This window comes from Puma concolor, chromosome B1, assembly GCF_028749965.1.
Source record: "Puma concolor isolate L17-30 chromosome B1, mPumCon1.1.hap2, whole genome shotgun sequence".
NCBI classification, from domain to species: Eukaryota; Metazoa; Chordata; class Mammalia; order Carnivora; family Felidae; genus Puma; species Puma concolor.
In genome coordinates this window covers 66,736,709-66,759,575 of record NC_141670.1, presented here as the reverse complement: position 1 = coordinate 66,759,575, position 22,867 = coordinate 66,736,709, and the positions used below count along the sequence as shown (strand labels likewise).

Genomic DNA, 22,867 nt, shown 5'->3' with positions numbered 1-22,867 from the left:
TAGAAATAAGCTTCTTTAGAAGATTTACTGGCTAGGAAAACAGACTGTAATAATCTCTGGACTCTTCTAAAAGGGAGGCACATCAGACCTGTTATTGATCTCATTGAGCTTCTGAGTTAGTGACAGAACCACACCAACACTGTGGAAAACAGAAGCCCAGACTATGCTGAAAGAAGCTGCATTACAGCCAGACTCCGACATCCCCTAGGGCTCATGCTGAGCAGGATAGAAAAATAGAAAAAATTCTATTTTCTTTGGATTTAAAGGGGCTAGATAATTGATTTTTTGAGTTTTAATTCCTTTGGACTTTAGAGTCTTTGGAATGTAACTTACATGGGAATTTAGTCTTCCAATTGAATTTCTTTAATGGCTTCCCCAGGCTTCAAATAAGAATGAGATTTATAATTGTATTTGAGTATTTCTATGGTCTTGGCATTCTTTGGAGTATCTTTATAATGTTATATAATCTTAATATAAAATTTTGGATGAAACGTAGCTCACAACATGGCTGGGCATAGTTGGGAAGTGTAAGAGAATTGGAATGAACATTCAGTTTGGAGGGAATAGTCTTAGAGTTACAGCTCTTTTTTTCTGACGCATTTCAGCATCTTCTGGAGACAAAATCTACATGAACCATCAATACATCAGTAGCCCTGGTTGATGGTGGGTTTGTGATTTCATGAAGTCTTGTAACTGTCCTGATAAATTCTAAGCAGGATGCCCACACGGCATATTGAACATAGGCTTAATAAGTTAGTCAAATGGTTTAAAAGTAAAGCTAAAAACAATCTGAATGGAAAGCATGCAAGTTCTCTCTGCTCCTATTCTTGAGTAAATTTCCCTTGGAGTCAGTCTTTGCAGGGTAACAGTGTAGTTACCCTGTGAGGGTGCTCCTGCTGTGACTGAGATCATAGGGCCTGTGGGGTGCAGACCACATGCCAGATGGGCTGTATGCTGTATCCTGTAGATTATCTGCCAGCATGTTCTTTCCAGAATGACCAGACAATAGCCAAACTCTTTGTAACATCTCTACCTGACCTTTTTTTTTGTTTTTGTATTTTTAGATACATTCACTGAATACTAAGAGCCCTAAAGAAAAGTGAGAGCATATTTTTCACCGATAAAGTGTCTCTTAACATTTCTGAATTCTATTACATCACACTAAAATTATTATAAATGATAACTGTTACTTGAGAGATGACCATGTAAAGAGGAAGTTGTGTCAGATATGCAATGAAGGCATCGTGACCTCGTGTATAGTTTCCACCGCCCTTTTGAAGAGCAGTTTGAAGTGGGCTAAGCTTAGGGCACCAACACCATCAGACACAGGATTTTGTGCATTTTTAAATTAATTAACTTATCTTCATACTTCCAGCAGACCACTCACTAAGTCAGCCTAACACAATCAGCAGAGGATGGGGTCAGCAAGAACAGTAAAATAGTTTAGAGAGTGAAACAACAGTGGATAGCACTTTTTCCTAATGTACAAAGATTTAATGACTAGGTCATCAAACTCAAGTTTTTCAAAATGTGGTTTTAACCCATGTAAGCCATTGTTGTTTCAAATGCAGTTTCCTTTTCTAAACTTCCCCTAACGCAGATTTCCCTACCTACTGTACCCTTTGTAAGTGGTATTTTCCAGTTCATTACACCTCTTCCAGCAGCACCAACTGGGACCAGGCAGTGGGTTCCTGTCTTGAGCTCCTTGCTCAAGGACAGGAACTTTTCCCAAGAGGAGGAGCACCAGGGTGGCTCAGTTGGTTAAACATCTGACTTTGGCTCAGGTCATGATCTCACAGTTCATGGGTTCGAGCCCCATGTTGGGCTCTGTGCTGACAGCTTAGAGCATGGAGCCTGCTTCGGATGCTGTGTCTCCCTCTCTCTCTGCCCCTCCCCATTCCTGCTCTGTCTGTCTCTCTCTCTCTCTCTCAAAAATAAACAAACATTTAAAAAATTAAAATTTTCCAAAGAAGGAAAAGAATAAAAAAAGGGCATGCAATTATGTATAACAGAAGGAGAGAGCAAACTAAGGTGTGGGAGTAGGTAGGGGAGTGTTTTATTTGTACTCTTGGTCCAGTCTCCACAAATTTTAGAGTTGGGCCTATTTAAAACATGAATTAAGCAAGACAATGCAAGTTAGTATAGGTTGAGTCAAACATCTTAGGTTTTTGTTATTAGAATATTGTTTTCCATTAATTTCCAAAAATCCTATTGATACCTAACATTGTATTAATTGGTGACAGTGGTTTGATAATCGTTTTATTTGTAGGTAATTGTTTTCTTATTTTGAAGCCTATTGAGAAAAATAAATCTTAAATAATTGTAAGATGCTCTTGCTGAAATATTTTAGTACATAACGGAAAACATAAATGCAATCTAGATAATTTTTAACCTCACTATTGTTGATGCTAAAGTAAGATTACTATAACTTTTTATATATTTCTGTATGTCTTGTGTCAGCAGCTTTACATTACTTTAAATAAAAAAATAAAAAATAGATCAATGCCATCTTCTAACTCACTGTTCCTTTTTAATTTTCAGAAAACTTGAGAAAATATTCTACATAAGCTCAGACCCCATTCCTGTTCTTCAATGGCTCCAGTGTTAATACTTCATATTGAGGAATTCAATATTTTCCTTTTTATTGTTTCAGTGTAGATAGATCTGTCTTTTTCGCTATCCCCATCTATTCCATAGCAAATAATATCTTTAATAATGAAACATGAAAATAAGTAAATAATCTGTTTAAATCTAAATTGCTCATGTTATTTTTTGCATTGCTGCAGTAATATATAAAAACATTTATCCTAATCAAACAGTTAAACAACTTTCTATTGTTTTTTCAAGAGTCCTTTGATGATATTACAAATTATTTTTGGCCTGAAAATTTGACTTTGTGAGCCAGCTGTGAAGAAAGTTTTTCTCTATGCATCTGAAATTTTGAATTTTTTAATGATATGGTACATATTTTCCCTCAACTGGGAAAATTTACATTTTGGTAATATACATACTATCTCTAAGTCTTACTATAAAATAAAAAGTTTAAACTAATCACAATTTATACATGTTACTCATTAAAAATCTAGCTAAACAGGGGCGCCTGGGTGGCGCAGTCGGTTAAGCGTCCGACTTCAGCCAGGTCACGATCTCGCGGTCCGTGAGTTCGAGCCCCGCGTCGGGCTCTGGGCTGATGGCTCAGAGCCTGGAGCCTGTTTCCGATTCTGTGTCTCCCTCTCTCTGCCCCTCCCCCGTTCATGCTCTGTCTCTCTCTGTCCCAAAAATAAATAAACGTTGAAAAAAAAATTAAAAATCTAGCTAAACATACCAGTCCATAGATACCAATTCATGTTTTTAAAATTCTTGTTGAAAGACAGATACCATATGTTTTCACTCTTATGTGGATCCTGAGAAACTTAAAAGAAGACCATGGGGGAGGGGAAGGAAAAAAAAAAAAGAGAGGGAGGGAGCCAAACCATAAGAGACTATTAAAAACTCAGAATGAACTGAGGGTTGATGGGGGGTGTGAGGGAGGGGAAAGTGGGTGATGGGCATTGAGGAGGGCACCTGTTGGGATGAGTACCAGGTGTTGTATGAAAACCAATTTGACAATAAATTTCATATTAAAAAATAATGCATAAATAAATAAATAAATAAATAATTCTTGTCGAAAATGTTTGCTTCCACATTTGCAAACCTCAACACTTGAAATAAAATGAAAATTCTATGTATGACAATAAATGTAAAAAGCTAATAACAGACTCTGACATATTGTTTGTCTAGATCATACACGAAAAAGATAACTGAAAATGTAATATACTTGCTATTGTTTAATGAAAAACACCTGGGAAAGTAATTAATTTTGAGAAAAAATAATGTATCACATTTATAATTAGAAATATTCTAAATAATTCATCATGGATTGCATGAGATGCTCTCATATGAAAGTATTGTGACATTTTGTAACTGAATATAGCTTCTAGCTCATTCATCATTTATTCATAAATATTTTCTGAATAACTTTTATGAAGAATGAACCTCCAATGTTTCAACAGAGACACAAAAACTAGATAAGTACTGATTTTAACCATAAAGAAAGTGGTTGTGTATGTGTGTGTGTGTGTGTGTGTGTGCACGTGAGTGTTATAATACAGAGTAGCTTCTCCAAAAGGCAGAAAGTGATTTAATTTTATACCTCAACATATATAAGTATATATGTATAAAAATATACAAGTTTATTTTAAACAAATTTCACTTTTATGTGAACTTACTGAAATTATTGTGAATTATATAGATTTAATACTATATATAATTGAACTCTTTACTGGTACATATACAAACATCTACATATATTCATAAACTGAAATTTGATACAGATTTAACTCATATTAATTGAATACCTTTGAGATTTCAGATAATGTGCTGAGTACTTTTTATATATTGTTACATTAATTATCTTATTTGTCCCTCACAAAAAAAGCTTATAAAAATCTCCAAATTATAAATGAGAAAATTTATAGAGAAAAGGAAAAAAAATATGACTTATACTTTGTTCTTTCGATTTGAATAAATAATACTGAACATTCATCTCTTGATTAATAAGGGTCATGGGACACAAGTCATAGGCATAAACTCATAGTATAGATAAAACTAACAAGTTAAGTTGTTAAAAAAAATCTATTTCGGGGCGCCTGGGTGGCGCAGTCGGTTAAGCGTCCGACTTCAGCCAGGTCACGATCTCGCGGTCCGTGAGTTCGAGCCCCGCATCAGGCTCTGGGCTGATGGCTCAGAGCCTGGAGCCTGTTTCCAATTCTGTGTCTCCCTCTCTCTCTGCCCCTCCCCCGTTCATGCTCTGGCTCTCTCTGTCCCAAAAATAAATAAACGTTGAAAAAAAAAATTAAAAAAAAAAAATCTATTTCATCAAAATTAAATCCAATACTTAGAAAAATTGATGATTAAGTTTACTGTTGTGAATAATCCGAATGTTGAAAGGGATCATTTTCCTTATTATAGATTCTTTCCACTCCTAGTCAAGATAACCCATTGTATAGGTATTGAACAATTCCCCACATCTTACTTATGTCAATTCACTCAATAATTTAAAATGGTATTTAAGCTAACAGTTATAAAGTATTTCCTATGTGCTAAAACTACTCCAAACACTTCTATATGTAATCATAGTTAATCCTCACATCCACCAAATTAAATAGGTGCTCTTGATTGATCCTCATTAGGGAAGAGAAAAATAAGGCCCAAATTAATGTGCTAATTTGCCTATAGTTACATGGCTAGTGAATGTCAAAGTCAGGTTTCCATCTATGTAGTGTGACTTAATCACAAGGCATTATGATTTGACTCTATTTAAATAGCAGAAGAGAATAAAGTTACTCTTCAACAATAGCAGCAACAACAACAAACCCAGAAAAAGCATTTCAAATAAAAGTTATGCCTTTTCAGCACATATTTATCATGTGCCCTTTGCTGATTGAACCAACTGATAATTGCTTTATCAGGCCTCTCATAAGAGGCATTTTAATGCTTTAATTTTCTGTTTAATTTTATAATTAATATTGAAATAAGTAAAATTAATCTTTCACTTGTTTAAATCATAGGACAATGAAATTCTTTTTTGGGGGGCAAGGGTTTAAGTTTTTCTCCCATTTAATTTCTTCAAACTGTGCACTTTTTTATTGGCTATGAAACATGAATTTTTCATATGGAAACTGATATTTAAATAATTAACCTATTTATTCAATTTTTGAGGGCACAGGCCTTTCCATCTTGTAACAATGTACTTTATATTTGTTACTATGTATTTGCAAACAATGACCGTATTCTCAATAGATTTATCCAAAAATAGAAAATTTCACTGTATTACACATGCATCAGGAATTACAGTAATTAATTTAATTACTTTAAATTAAGCATTTATTAGCTGTATATGATTCAATGAGTTACTTAACCTTCAAGATTCCTATCCCTTACATATAAAATGATACCTATTTCTCAGAGCTTTCTCACATAATAAGCTGGAGAAATAAAATAAATAAATAGATGTGTGCTACATGGTAAGAGATTGATATATATCAGCTCTCCTTTTAAGCCTGTACAACAGACACAACAAAAATACACAAACAGAAAATAAATCACATTGATGATCACCCAATATTGTGATTGTATTAGTTATGTTATTTACATAATACATTACACATCATGTTATATATCACATAATCATATTATTTATAATATATGTTATCTATTACCATTTTAACATTACATGTGTATTGTATATTATATATAATTATATATAATTATACTCCATATCAATATTTTTAAAAAGAAAATTAAAACACTATTTATTAAAAATTATACTGGGATAATAATGTTCTACCATTATTTCCATCCTGTGAGAGGATAGAAATGTACCTAATAAAGCAGAAAGATTACCACATAGAGACCAAGACAGGTAATGATGCTTCTGTAGGTAAACCATAAGCCCAACATCTGTGTGCCCTAAGTCATCCTAGGAAAGCATTGCTGCTTCATTTCTGTGAGAAAATGAAATGCTCCTGAAGACCAAAAAGGGCCAATAAATGACAGAGTTCTTTCCTCTTAAGGATTCATGAGAATTGCATCACGAAAATTAACATGATTCTGAATCACTGGGAAGAGATTTGGGGGCAAGATTGAGAGACACATATTTTGCTAAGTCAGAAATTATCTTCTAAGGTTGGAAGGTCTGGAAAGGAGTACTTTAGACATAGCAGCAGTTTAACTTCGCAGAGAAAGTGTTTATCCTTCATCAAGTTGATTCTAATTTATCAGTTCCTGTTTACTTTCTTGCCTCCATCCCCTCTAGTACTGGTGTCTTACTCTTAATTTTAGACAGGCGCTAAGGTAAAGTAGAGAAAGGGGATGGTAAGAAGATGAGCAGAGAAGATAAGTTGCCTGTGCTTTTCATGAGATTTTAGTTGTTCTTTGAAAAGAACAACTATCCTGTGGTATGGGCAGATTTCCTACGAACTGCAATCTAAGATCCAGGAGGGCAGAATATTTTTTCTCCAGTGCCCAGAGCTCACGTTTGGCACACAGTTGATGCTCAACACAAAAGTGTGAATAGCTTGCATAAGGGACTGTATGAACCATAATTATGTTTGACTTAAGAATTCCCTACTGTTATGCTCACAAGCCAGATAGAACCACCTGGTTTTAACATGTACCTGAACAATGCATGTTCACTCTACAATTTGAGCTTAACAACTTGTACCTCTTGGGTATCATTGCCTGCATCAGCCTTGCAGATAGGTTTGCTTCCTTGGGTACTTTGTCCATTCCAGGTCCCTAGCTGTTGTAGTCCTAGAATGGACCAAGGCTCTATGTTACAGACAACAAATTCTTCACTATTTAAGTAAAAGAGATTTATTAAAATAGTTCACAGGATTGAAGGGAAGGGTTATGTATTGAATTCTTAGAAACAATTTCTAAAACCTCACCACAGAACTGTAATAGCAAAAGGCTTACGACTCCTGCGATACTCAGGACTAACACACAAGTAAGCTGTTACCCTAGTTGCTGGGTTCAGAACTACACTGACCTTGCTATTATGCAAGGAAAATTTCTTTCCCCAAACTATGCTTGTTTTACAATAAGAATTTCATAAAAGGCCAAGGTTGTTTGAATTTGATAGGAAAAACCTAAAACACATCCAGAAGGCTAACTGCAAGAAAATCTGGGAAATGTAGCTTTGAATTTACTAGATTCTGTAAAAGGTCTATAAAGAGAAATCATACTATTTGGTGTTTGAAATGGTTGTTGAGTGAACCAATTTACAGTATCCATCACAAAGTGTTAACAAAGTTTTGAGAAACAAGGTTATCCGTTAACACTTTCAAAAGAATATGAGTTTTTTTGTTTTGTTTATTTTGCTGAAATATATGCATGTATAAAAAATGTTTGAATTCACATATACCAAAATGATAATTATGGTCATTTTTAGATAGACAGATTGACAGTAAAAATGTACTCTCTTATTAGTGTATAAAATTTTTCTGATGCTTAGATAAAGTAATACATGGGAAAGAATTAGCAGAAGACCTGACAATAAACAAGTACTCATAAATGTTAAATATATATGTTATAACATAACATAAATATATATGTTATAGCATATATACTTTTAGTATATATATAATATATACTTAAATATGTATCATATATATGTGTGTATATACAGTAAAACCTTGATTTGCAAGCATAATTCATTCCAGAAACATGCTTTTAATCCAATGCACTTGTATATCAAAGTGAATGTCCCCATTAGAAATAACAGAAACTCAGATAATCGTTCTACAACCCAAAAATATTAATATAAAAACTACTCACAATCCAAGGTTGTTTTACTATATATATATATATATATATATATATATATATATATACACACACACACAATATATATTCATATATATATATACACAATATATATTCATATACACACACACACACACACACATACACTTATATAATGTGTGTATATATATATATATATATATATATATAGGGGCCTGTCATTTCTTAATTACACAGTTAATTGCGAATTACTGCAATTATTTTTAACTCTCTGAATGTGTGTGACTTCTAAAATAACCATGCATTAACATGGTTAACCATTTATAAGGAGAAAATATATTAACGTTTTTCTCTGTGCATCTATCCATCTGCGGTATGCATATACACTTACTTTATCTTAGAAGCAAATTCAGAAACATCTCCCCTTCCATGAAACATCAACAGAGAGGCTGTAGACAAGAGAACCCTGCATTTTCTCTGGTCTACATTCATTTGCACCCCAGAGGATAACCAGGGGGGAAAAATACTCTCTGATCATGATGGTGGGGACAGTGATGGTGGCAATTATAAATGTTTATTCAGTTGGTTTTTTGAGCCCCTACTCTTCTAACTTCTCGAAAAGACAATTTTCCCTATGACTTTTGAATTTCGGCACATCTTGAAAGAAGAGACACTTTTTGGGTTCGTTTTGTTGTTGTTTTTGTTTTTTATTCCAGACTTTCTTTTAAGGTATTTTGTACAGTGAATATTCTTAGGCAATAGACAGAGTGTCTCCCTCTAAAGCAAGGGGCGGGTATGTTTAATATCAAGTGTAATAAAATGTCTTTCAATGCAGCAAATGTCAGGTGTGCTTCCTGTTCATTATAAAATATTTGGGTTTCCTGAGGTGGGTGAGGGAGAGGGCAGTGGTCCTCTCCTCTAATGTAAATGGCGGCACCTTCAGGCATCATCCAGTCCTCTTCTCCTAGCCCTGCACAAATGCTTTAGTCTGGCTACTGTTTGACCATGAGTAACATATAATAAATTGGTCTTCGTCTCTGACACAGGAGCCTCATAGCTTCTGCCAGCATCCAGGAAACTGTGAGCCTCACTTGTTAGTTTGTGAAGAGGGTAAAATTTCAGATCGTATATGGTTCTTGATTAACCATCAAAACAAACCTATCAAGAAACAACTATTATTACCCACATTTTACAGATGAGGGCATTAGTGCACTGAGGCCAAATAATTTGCCATTAGTCACACAGCTATATATTTAGTGCTCAACCCAGGATTGAAATTTACTGTATTTCTAGAGCCTGAATACTAAACCAGCAGACAAAACTGATTTCATGACCATTGTGCAGTTCTTAGTTTTTGTTCTGTTTGTTGCAAACAGATTGGAACAATTTCAGAAGATAGAAGAAAAAAAAAAAAAAACTGTGATTTGTCAAATTGGAAAACTGCTTAGCTTGTACCTAATATTTCTCAATGCTGTACATATTTTTTTAAAGTTTTATTTTATTTTTTGAAGACAGAGAGAGACAGCACAAGCAAGGGAGGGGCAAAGAGAGAGGGAGACACAGAATCCAAAGCAGGCCCAGGCTCCGAGCTGTCAGCACAGAGCTGGATGCAGGGCTCAAACCCACGACTGCGAGATCATGACCTGAGCTGAAGTCGGACGCTCAATCAACTGAGCCACCTAGATGCCCCTCAATGCTGTACCTATTAAGCAATACCAGTCTTCTATCTAGCTCGGGTCACATCTTCACACTAGTGTAAGTTCTGCCATCAAATTTGCTAGTGATATTTTCCTAGTTATAAATGACTCTGTGCATCAATTCTCCATTGCACTCTGATTTCTTTTCTAATTCTCATCAGCCTGGAATTAATAGGTCAACATTTATATTTCAATGACTCACGACCTAGAATAATTTCCCTAATTCCTCGCCTCTCCTATTCATCCCCTTTTTTCCAGACAGTATCTTGTCTCTCTATAAAAAGAAAAGGCTAACCTTTTCCAAATGTCCATTCCTAGATCTCCTAGTACCTCCATGTATAGCACCTGGGCCTTTCTCTACCAAATTATTTATCACACTTTTTGTGTGACTATTTGCTCTAGTTCCCATCTCCCAAGCTCAAAGCCAGGATTACTTGACTCCTTGAGTTGGAAACTTTGTCCTTATCTTAATTTCCCTGGCAACTAACCTCATTTGTAACTTTTAAATAACTAATAAACATTTGTTGAACTAAGCTTTATTATCTGATGCAGGTGAATGCATCATATCTTCTCCCTTTCTGAATTTCAGGCAAGCTAACACTACCACAAAATTTCTCACATATAACATATAACAGTACTTTTTTTAAATGTTTTTATTTATTTTTGAGACAGAGCATGAGCAGGGGAGGGGCAGAGAGAGAGGGAGACACAGAATATGAAGCAGGCTCCAGGCTCCGAGCTGTCAGCACAGAGCCTGACACGGGGCTCGAACTCACAGACTGAGATCATGACGTGTGCTGAATTCTAACGCTTAACTGACTGAACCACCCAGGCGCCCCTACAGTACTTTTAACCGTCGTAGTTGTTAACTTATATTCAATACGTTAAATTAGGTTTGGTTTTCTTGTTTTACATTTCTCATAAATTTCTTCATATTTGAATATAAGCCATTATAACATCAAGTTCATACTCTCAGAGTATTCTCTCTACTTCCCCCCTCAAAAAGAATACATCTCCTATATACGTTTATGTTCAAATCATTGTCCACTGAACTGTGCTTTTTTTTTCTTCTAAGAATAAATATGACAGGACACCTAAAGGCTATTTAATATCAGTAGGTCAAATATATTCAAGTTTGGAAAGTATTTGGATTATAATTTAGGTTATGTAAAATAATGAAGCGAAGTAAAATCAACATGTCCTGACATCTTAACACTTTATGAAATTAAAACGTTTTTTTCATAAATATGTTTCTACCACCAATGTATTACAAAATAATCACAATTTTTAAACATATTCAAATAAGAACTCACATAAATCAAGAGCTTTTCATTCTACTCAAAAGAGTCATATAATTTACCTCATTTAATCCTTAAAAGAGCACTTTGTGATATGTTATATTGATGTTACAGATGAACACAAAATTCAAAGTGGTTAATAAATAACTGATCCTAACTAGGCTGAGTCTAAACCCTGTGATGTATCTTAAAAAGTGTTATAAAAAATCAGTGGTTTTCAGAATGCAGCTCTTGTAATTCTAGTGCTCTGAGTTAAAAATATCTTTCTTTTTTTTTAAATACGAAATTTACTGTCAAATTGGTTTCCACCAACACCCAGTGCTCAGCCCAACAGGTGCCCTCCTCAATGCCTCTTATCCACTTTCCCCTCTCTTATGTTTTGGCTCCCTCCCTCTCTAACCTTTTTTTTTTTTTTTTCCTTCCCCTCCCCCATGGTCTTCTGTTAAGTTTCTCAGGATCCACAGGGGAGTGAAAACATATGGTATCTTTCTCTGTATGACTTATTTTCTTAAAAGGTGAGTGATGGGGAAAAATGGATCCTTGATCAAATACAATGAAAATGCTTAATGAAGCAAGACAAGCATCACTAAAGGATTATGTAAAAATTTTGCAGTATCGCAACGCATATTTGACCAAAGTTTTCCCTTATTTTCCAGTATCCAATGGATAAGGATTCCATGTAGTAAGAATTTAAGAAACGATATTAATTCTAGTAAGATGACACGCATTTGCCAATAAAAACGTTTATTTTATATCTAATTATCGAAGTAATTGAAAAAAAATTACCCATTTAATGAATTAAGACTATCAAATGTATCTTATAATCGTTTGCTTTTAACATATTAGGTAAAACTCTAAATTAACTAATCTATTATAGTTAGACAAAGAAATGTATGTCTACTCCTCATAGAAGTCACTGAGTATATCACAAAGTAACAACTCATTTTTATATAAAATTTCTATCCTTCAGAATTTAAAAACATGAAATAATTACAAAATACTGAAATATTATTTCATTAAATGGGAAGAAGGAAGAAATACACATTTCAAAATCCTTATCAAATATAGCCTTTTTAATAGAGTCAAATTTCATGTTAAAAGAACCTGAAGACATAAAATATAAAGGGAAACTGATAGACCATGTAATTTTTCATTGGCAGATAAAATAAGGATTTACTCTCCCCCCAAAATTAATGTTCATAGCCATTTCAAAAACTACTCTGTCACAAAGGCTAACCATTGTAATTGAGTGAAGTGATTTATCAAGTTAAATAAATGAAGTCAAGTTAAATCAATGCATTTTGGTTAGTAATACTTCACTTTTCTTGAAACATGCCATTCAACTGTTCAGACTACAGAATTAAAAAAAAACCTCAGGGAAATTTAGCTCTGCTAAAGTCTAGAATAAATATATTTTTGGGGGTGCTTGGGTGGCTCAGTCGGTCAAGCATCAGACTCTTGATTTGAGTGCAGGTCACCATCTTGTGGTTCTTGAGATCAAGCTCCGTGTCAGGCTTGCTGAGCACGGTGTCTGCTTTGGATTTGCTCTCTCCCTATCTCTCTGCCTCTCCCCTGCTCATGCTCCCTCTCTCTTAAAAATAAATAAATAAACGTTTTTTTAAAAAGATGTTTTGAGTTTGTGATTGAAGGAAAGATCAATGTTGAGATGTTACTGTACAGGTATACAAACTATTGGGTTCTGTAAAGAAAAACCTGAACAATATTAATTTGATATTACATGCAGCATTAAATTATTCTTTATTTAAAAAAAAATAGAAATCCAGTTGTTCTGGGTGTTTTTCCAGCATCAAAAAAGGGATTATGCCTTGATTTCTTTTAGTTAGTACTGCCTCCTGGTGGACAAAATGAGTGGCAAAATTAATCACCTTGAAATCAAAATAAATGATCTATTGGACAATATGATTTATTGTTATCCTTTTGAAAACTAGAGAGTGTGTGCAAAAGGGGAAAGGGGCGATGTGTTTGGCATAATACAAATTGAGCCATTCATGGCAGAAATGAGAAATAGAATCAGACGCTTTTTGCAATATCTTTTGGTTGATGATAATAACATCATTATGTAGTGAAGGAGGTTTGTCTTCTTGATTGTTGTGGCAGAAGGAAATGCACGGAGATCATTTAAAATGATACCAAGTTGGTCAAATGAATTTTTTAAAGACTGGATAATGAGAATTATCTTAATTCCCTGAAAGGAATTTTTACCTTTAGTGAAATCTATAGTACTTGAAAGTTATTTAGTAAGGTATTTGGGGGCATCTTTTAGATTATTTATAGTTAATATACACCTATAAATTTGTTTTTTCTTCTATGGAGTTATACATTGGAACTGAAATTGCTATTTCAGTTTGTCAGTTTGGAAGTTATGTATATGGCTCCTAGAATTTACATCTATGTATTATTATTTTTATTTCAAAACTCACCTTACAGCAAAACACCATTCATATAAAGAATTTTGACCAAGTTTTTTTCATAGTAAAAAATCATAAATGGAACAGATGTCATCTAATGAATTAGAAAGGTATGGCAATGTGTTCATAAAAACTGGAAATTAAATTTTTAATTTATCTGTTATTCAACAATCCATTTATACTCCTATTGTTATGTTAGGTTTAAAGTGAAATGCATCGAAATAAATGAGATGCTTATATTAGTAATTTAAGGCATGCTAATCAATCATACACTAGAAAGTAGTGCATATATGGCATTGATATTTTGCAACAAGGTAATTAATAATCATTTATGAGAATATGTTTTCCCCCAATTAATTTCAAAAGTGAATTTTTAATAAAATAAATAGAGCAAAATACAATTTTTAATTAATGCAATTGCTATATTGTAAAATGGCAAACACACCTCAGAGATATTGGGGGTTAGACTCCAAACCACCTGCAATAAAGCAAATAAATACCCCCAATAAAGTGAGTCAAATTAATTTTTTAATTCCCCAGTTCATTCAAAAGTTATGTTACACTATACTGTAGTATATTAACTGTGCAATAGCATGTCTGCAAAAGTAATGCATGTATCTTAATTAAAGAATAGTTTGTTACTCAAAGGTGCTTACCATCATCTGAGCTTTCAATAGGTTGTAATAACTGATTGCAGATTACCATAACAAATATAATAAGCACAAAAAAGTTTGACATATTGTAAAAATTACCACAATGTGACACACAGTGAGAAAATGCTGTTGGAAAAACGATGCCAAAAGTTTTGCTCAACACTGGCTTGCTATAAATTTTAATTTGTAAAAAAAAAAAAAAAGACAAGACAGTATCTTGTGAAGTGCAAAGTGAAGTATAATAAAATGAGGTATGACTACGTATATAGAAAAAAAATTATTGCTCCCTTACATATTTTTACATTTATTTTTTAAATAATTATTATCACAAGTCTTCCATAAGTACACTTGTCTGGAGTTTATCCAACATTATAGTTTTGCCAAAAACAAATAAAATAATCCTTTGGTTGACATTTTCTAGACCTGAGTTTTCTTGTCTTTTAGATACTTAAACTTCTGAAGGATTATAACTTGGATATGATAGACAAAAAAACCACAGTTTTCATAAAATTTGCAATTATTTTTCTGAGCAATAGCTTTCTACACTGAATACCAAAATACCTAGCATTCATTATGTATTATATTGTAATTGATTAAAAATATAGCAACTCTGAATTTCATATAATGGTAACAGTCTCCATTTCAGGCATTACTTATTGTATGGCTATATCTTATTTTCTAAACATAAAGACATCCAACAATTAGACAAAGAGTCTCATGAAGGTCTCGTGTATATGAATTCCCATCTTTCAGTTTTACATAATATTTTCATTTATTAATGTAATGTGTCCAGTGTCTTTCAGGAATACAAATTTGAAGGTCTATCCATATCCAATAATTTTTTCTAACTAGTTACCTGATATTAAGGAAGTGAGCTAATCTCAGTGACTCTGTGAGATTATTCTAGTGAAAAGAGCTCTGAATATTCAGGCAACCCAGATTAGAAGTTTATTAGCATTCCAATTCAATATTACATGCATATATAATGTATATGTATGTATATAATATATAGAGATAAATTATATATATTATATATATATAAGTATATATGTATATATATATATATATATATACTATATATGGATATCTATATATGGATGGATATATATATATGTGTGTGTATAGATATAGATATAGATATAGATATAGATATAGATATAGATATAGATATATCTCCACCCCTGTACGTATCACATCATTTCAGTGCTCTGGACTGGCAATTTTGTGCTGTAGGAAATACAAGAATCTGAATACATAGTTGCATAAAAGTAAATAGCATGTATGACTTGTGTGTGTGTATGTGCTTGTGTGTAACGACTACAGGTTCCATAGTATTTATTGTCCCAAAGATACACTTTTTTTTTTAAGTCTATTTATTTATTTTGAGAGAGAGAAAGCCCAAGCAGGGGAGGGGCAGAGAGAAAGGGAGAGGGAGAGAATCCCAAGTAGGCCCTATGCTGTCAACACGGAGTGTGATATGGGGTTTGAATCCACAAACCTGAACCGAAACCAAGAGTCAGACACTTAACCAACTGAGCCACCCAAGCACCCCCAAACACACACCTTAAATTTCATTAGGTATGGTCTTAACATAACACTGTCTTTATTGTTCACTACATGTATGAATGTGTGTATCTAGGGAGAACAATTGTGCAGCTTACATTTCTCTCATAGTCAAATATCTATGACATAATACTTGCCATATAGAACCTATGGAGATTTATGGAGTTTCAAGAGATAAGTGTTTTTAATAATAGCATTGTCCAACATTTTTACTGAAGTATAAGCCTTAGACTTCCATACATATAAAATGACTATTGATATCATGGAGTATGTTATGTTAATATTAACTAGAAAAAATGAACTACTTCTGGAGGGTTAAGTCACTTGTCAAAGATCACAAATATTTATTGAACAAGCTGGCACAATTCTTTCCTCTGTCCCTTAGAACATTACTATGCCACATGTATCACTATCAAATTTTTCTTAAAGTTACAAAGCCCTGAGCAGTATTTATACAAATTAGCAGTAGGGGAATATTTGTAACACCATACCATTAAAGAAAAATAATACATAAATAATAAAAATCATATGTATCAAATCCATGAAAATGTAAAAAAGCATCACTAATAACAGCATGCTAAATGTGTTTAATGTATAATTGGTACCGGTTAAATAAAATGCGACCCATTTAAAAATAGAACAAAATGATAATAGTTTTCTGAATTATTTACTTTAGATGTGCTTTCTCCAAGTGCTGTCATGTTGGAATCCTAAATCTTACCTAGTAATGTGTTTGAGGATTAAAACGAGATAATACCTGTAAAAAGCTCAATCCAATCTCTGACAAATATTAGATATTTAAGAAAAGATAGATTTTAGGGCACCTGGGTGGCACAGTTGGTTAAGTGTCTGACTTAGACTCGGGTCATGACCTCACAGTCTCTGAGTCTGAGCCCCACATTGGGCTCTGTGCTGATAGCTCAGAGCCTGGAGCCTGCTTCAGATTGTGTCTACCTCTTGCTCTCTGCTCCTCCCCCGCTAGCATTCTCTGTCTCGCTCTGTCTCAAAAATAAATAAACATTAAAATTTTTTTTAATGAAGAAATAGATGCCATGTAAGTGACTCTTAAGGAACCAACTTTAGTCCTCAGTGTCCCCCAACATATAACTAGCAATGAAAGTGGAATATACTTTATTTTGATCACTTCTGAATGAGAAGAGCTAAAAGTTTCCACTTGAAAAGAGAATGGATGGATATATATATATGTGTGTGTATATAGAGATATATATATATGTGTGTGTATATATAGAGAGAGAATGGTAAAAGAATTGAATCTTTTCATGTGCCTGTTGGCCATCTGGATGTCTTCTTTAGAGAAGTGTCTATTCATGTTTTCTGCCCATTTCTTCACTGGATTATTTGTTTCTTGGGTGTGGAGTTTGGTGAGTTCTTTATAGATTTTGGATACTAGCCCTTTGTTTGATATGTCATTTGTAAATATCTTTTCCCATTCCACTGGTTGCCTTTTAGTTTTGTTGACTGTTTCCTTTGCAGTGCAGAAGCTTTTTATCTTCATGAGGTCCCAATAGTTCATTTTTGCTTTTAATTCCCTTGCCTTTGGAGATGTGTAAAGTAAGAAATTGCTGAGGCTGAGGTCAGAGAGTTTTTTTTCCTGCTTTTCCTCTAGGGTTTTGATGGCACATGAAAAGATGCTCAACGTCGCTCCTCATCAGGGAAATACAAATCAGACCGCACTCAGATACCACCTCATGTTAGTCAGGGTGGCTAAAATGAACAAATCAGGAGACTATAGATGCTGGTGAGGATGTGCACTGTTGGTGGGAATGCAACTGCTCTGGAAAACAGTATGGAGGTTCCTCAAAAAATTAAAAATAGATCTACCCTATGACCCAGCAATAGCACTGCTAGGAATTGACCCAAGGGATACAGGAGTGCTGGTGCAGAGGGGCACTTGTACCCCAATGTTTATAGCACCACCTTCAACAATAGCCAAATTATGGAAAGGGCCTAAAGGTCCATCAACTGATGAATGGATAAATAAATTGTGGTTTATATACACAGTGGAATATTACATGGCAATGAGAAAGAAGGAAATATGGCCTTTTTGTAGCAACGTGGATGGAACTGGAGAGTGTTATGCTAAGTGAAATAAGTCATACAGAGAAAGACAAATACCATATGTTTTCACTCTTATGTGGATCCTGAGAAACTCAACAGAAGACCATGGGGGATGGGAAGGAAAAAAAAAGAGGTTAGAGAGGGAGGGAGCCAAACCATAAGAGACTCTTAAAAACTGAGAACAAACTGAGGGTTGATGGGGGGTGGGAGGGAGGAAAGGGTGGGTGATGGGTATTGAGGAGGGCACCTTTTGGGATGAGCACTGGGTGTTGTATGGAAACCAATTTGACAATAAATTTCATATTAAAAAATAAAAAAAAAAAGAACTGAATCTTTTTGGTGAATGGACAAACATACTTTTAATAACAGAAGATCAAGCACATACTCAGGAACATACTACAGCATAACCATATGTAAACTTTCCATAGTGATATTGTCCTTCTGATTGTAGTAAGTATTTTAAATTATTTTTGGAAAATTCAAAGCTCAATTAAGTTGACAGAAGTTTTATGCTTTTTGTAAAGGAAGAATCATTTAATTTTTTGTCACAAACAGTTACTGTTTTATCACTGAGAAGTCTAGAGAGAGGCTCTTAAATATAAATGAATAAGCAAATCACAAATTAAAATACTCCCCTGAGAAATATTGGCAGAGGACAACTGACTTATGCTCCTTGTATTGTAATGAACTATTCTTCAAAGAAAATTATTTCCTAACAATATTTATCAATTTCCTAACGATTTTTTTAAGTTTATTTATTTTGAGAGACAGAGACAGCACAAATGGGGAAAGGGGAGAGAGAGAGAATCAAAGCAAGCTTCGCACTGTCAGCACAGAGCCCAATGTGGGGCTTGGTCTCACCAACCATGAAATCATGACCTGGGCCAAAATCAAGAGTGGAACATTTAACTGACTGAGCCACCCAGGCACCCCTCAAATTCTTAATGAATTTTAAACACATAATATATCCTATCCTAATGTATTTGTAATGTCACTGAAGAGCAGTGTGAAATATGGCTTCCCAAAGAGTTGATCATTCTTTTACACCTGTTAATATGATGATCCTGCTATCCTTGTCAATGGAACGTTAAGAAAGGATATCTTACATAATTGTAAACCTCAAAATTGTGTACTAACTAGAGCTTAAGCTCTAATTCATTTGACAACATAGGCAATCTAAATGTGGAAATCAGTTGAGAATCCAATGGTATACTATTGAACCCAAATTCATTTTGTCAATTGAATTCCATATAAATATAATTTTAGAATATGTACATATTGGATTCTATGGTATTTCAAAATAATATTAGAATAAGAGCATGTGTATCAAATAATTAATCAGGGTTAGAGTTGCAAGTTTCCAAACATTTCAATATATATTTCCATGTACACAGAGGAAAGACTGATTGATTTTCACTGGACTGCTTTGTGAATTTATGTGATTTCAGGTCACTGGTATAATGAGGATGGAATTATTGTCATAAGCAAGAATAAGTACAGAATGCAGAAAATTAAAGGTTAAAGACTTCCCCTGCATATATTCTTGACTATATAATAAACATGTCCTAATGAATAAGAATACCAATTAGTCAGGAAGTCTAGGGAATTAGATGTTACAATTGATTACTAACGTCAAGAGAACATAACTCACATTTCAATAGTTACCAAAATATGTACAATATTTGATTTTTAGAATTTTTCTCATCTATCAATATGTAAACTATTTGTTTTATTCAATTCTTTTTTTCTTAATATTAAACTTTAAAGACATTTTCATGCCATTTGTAATTTCCAGTAAAAAAAAAAAAACATTTCAAGATGATTCCCATAAATAGTCAAGAAAAATATTGAGTTCTAAGTAGAGTTAGGCAACAGGTCCCAACAAAACAGTATGTAAATGGTTTACTTACAACTCAGTAGCCTACAAGCCATAATGTGAGAGTTCTGAACCATGTGTCAGCCAATAACAGTTAAGTAAGTGGCAAACATCATCTTGAAATTTTATTACATTATAAAAGAAAACATGTTACTAGGCACTAGTTGAAAAAATATAATTTCTACTACTTCAGATGATAGGATTTATATATCCGAAGACAATAAGGTATCAAGAAGAAAGCTATACTAAACTTATTTCAACTATAACAGAATTATAAATATGATTTAAGTTTAACTTGAAACACTGGGACCCTTCACGAGAAGGAAGATGTGTACTCAATATGCTTAAAATGCACATATCATTTAAATGCACATCATACAGCACATCTTGGAATAGAAATTCCCCTTTGTAACACAAAAGTATGAAACTTTGAGTTAATATGAGTGCTTTGAGGATAAATAAGTGTAATAATTTCACATATAAAATAACAAGACATACTTCAGTTTGCTGAAAAAGAACACAAATAGTTTGGGAATCCCTGGAAGGGCCGTCTTCCATAATTCATTTGAATAAAACAACTAGCAAAATAAAAAAAAGTATACCTTTTCATATTCTTCAGGAATGCAGACACACACAGATGACCAAACACGGAAAACAAATTGAGTAATTCAATTGCTTGCAGGGAAGTGTGCAGAGAATATTCTATTTGGATTTATTAGTAAGCAGGGTTGATATTGTCAAATTAGAGACCCTCAGAAAAATAATTTCCCCTTCATCATTTCAGAAGTACATGTATACTTGGTAACTTCACAGTTTTTGGTTTTGTTTTTGGTTTTTGGTTTTGATGTTAGTTTTGGTTTTGTAGAACTCCAAGAAAAAGTAAAATAAAAACAAACCTATCTTCCTATGCAAAATGGGTAGAAGGAACAGGAAAACAGTACTTCAGCCCATAGTCAGGCTTGTGACTAAACGCCTACTGGAAAGGGATTGGTGAGTGAGGATGTCCAAATTGTGCAATAAGAAGGACCAGCACCTGAATGGAGAGGCTGGAAGAATTAACCCAGGAAAAATCAGTAAGATTCATTATTACGATCTGCATACACAAGCGAATGGAAACCTTTTGCTGAAGAACTACAATCTACCTAGAGTAATTGATTATCTCAACAAGTAAACAAACATCAAAACATAAGAGTGTCATTGTGGGGAAAAGAGTTTCCCTATGTCTAACTAGAGTTGACCACGCCATACTAAAAGCTACCGCCAACTTTTAATATATAAATATGTTCTTGCTTTTTTCGTAGAAAATAAAATAAGATAGCAGTGATTTAATAGTAGATCTTCCATGAGACATATTTTGTAAAGTTTATCTGGTGAATCATAGATGTAACAGAACACCAGCTCTTCTGGACAGTGTCTGATGGAGGAACTCCAGGAGAACAATTCAGAGAACTAACAGAAAATTAGGTTGAAGTTCCCAACAGCACAGTATGAAAAAAAGGAAACCTCAACAGAGGATCCCCAGTGACCTTGTAGAATTTCCACAGGGCTCACAATGCCCTTAAAACCACATTGAAGATTTTGAATTCTTATTGTTTCCTCATTTTTAACTATGTTTCCAAAGCTGCATGATTTTTTTTTCTTCTATACTCACGTGAATTTATGAAACTATGATCTTAAAACCGCCATTTCTTACCTTTGATTCTTGAACTTTCTTGACTCTTTTCCTGCTGGAATTAAAACAGAAATAGGTCAAAATCTGTGAGTATGTGATCAACAGCATGATACAGCATATCATTGTAACTAAAGACTTGTCCAGGTATTTTGTTGTACATATACCCTAGAGTCATTGTAACACAATTCTCACCTTAAAAGCCACTTATGTCAAATCTTTTATCAGAGCAGTAATCATTCTTAGTGTTCATATATTTCTTTAAGAAACTAATACATTGTATTAATATGGATTTATAAAAAAATAAATGGTAATGAATAATAAATAATCATGACTCTCAAATGCCTCAGGGCATTTTCATTTAATTTCAACAGATATTGAATGATATCTTCAGAATTTTCTTTTAATGTCTCCACATTAATCACAAATTGGTGGTGAGTAAAAATGTTTAAGGGCAAACAGTGGACAATTCAGTAAAAAAACACAAAAGACATTTCAACTGTCTTTTCTTCAGTTTAACTTAGAATTGGTCCCTGCCTCACTTCTCTAAGGCTAAAGTTGACAACAATTCTATTATTTATTCAAAGGCTGCTTCAGTCAGACCTGTCTTTCAATTTGACATACTCCTTATTAGTTACCAGGCAACCCCAAAAGAATTAGCTTGCTTTCAAGTTTTTAAGTAGAAATTGTGCCCTCTATAACTTCTCAATTAATATTCAAGCACAGTTTACTCTGTCTAAAAGTTTCAGGGCCTCACACTAAAAATAATTTTGAAATAAATTTCTAATAAAAATTATAGATAGATAGATATAGATATAGATATAGATATAGATATAGATATAGATATAGATATAGATATAGATACACATACTTCAGAAATGTATCAATGCCAATAAATTTTGGTAAAATTTATGAAAATAATGAAAAATATTAAGAATTTATTTTGTGGCAGGCATTAATCCCAGAGTCAGATTTGAGAACAAAAATGCATATTGACAAATGTATTTTTATGGAATATCCTTATCCAATGTATGATTCTATTAGACTTTAATACTTTATGTGCTATTTCTCTTTGCCTAATTTATCCAGCCTTTGTTTTTGAATTCTGTACTGTTTTTTGCTAATTGATTTTTTCTACTTCAGGTTTATTTTTAATTTAGAATATCTGTTGTTCATTTAAACTAAAATTTAATTTTAATTACTTGATTTAAAAATACATTATTCTTTCATAAGATAAGCAAGCGTAAATTCTCCAAA

At 33.4% G+C, this 22,867-nt stretch overlaps 1 protein-coding gene across 6 annotated transcripts in view; it reads right to left on the bottom strand.

Annotated features, from left to right (window-relative positions):
• Positions 1-22,867, bottom strand: part of FSTL5 (follistatin like 5) — a 780,922-nt gene that overhangs the window by 622,205 nt on the left and 135,850 nt on the right. For 4 of the 6 annotated variants that reach the window (XM_086703952.1, XM_086703951.1, XM_086703956.1 and 1 more), the window contains exon 3: positions 21,635-21,668. In XM_086703952.1, coding sequence (XP_086560078.1) covers positions 21,635-21,668 — 34 coding nt within the window. The remainder of the gene's footprint in view (positions 1-21,634; positions 21,669-22,867) is intronic. The other 2 variants (XM_086703953.1, XM_086703955.1) reach the window with 1 other exon arrangement.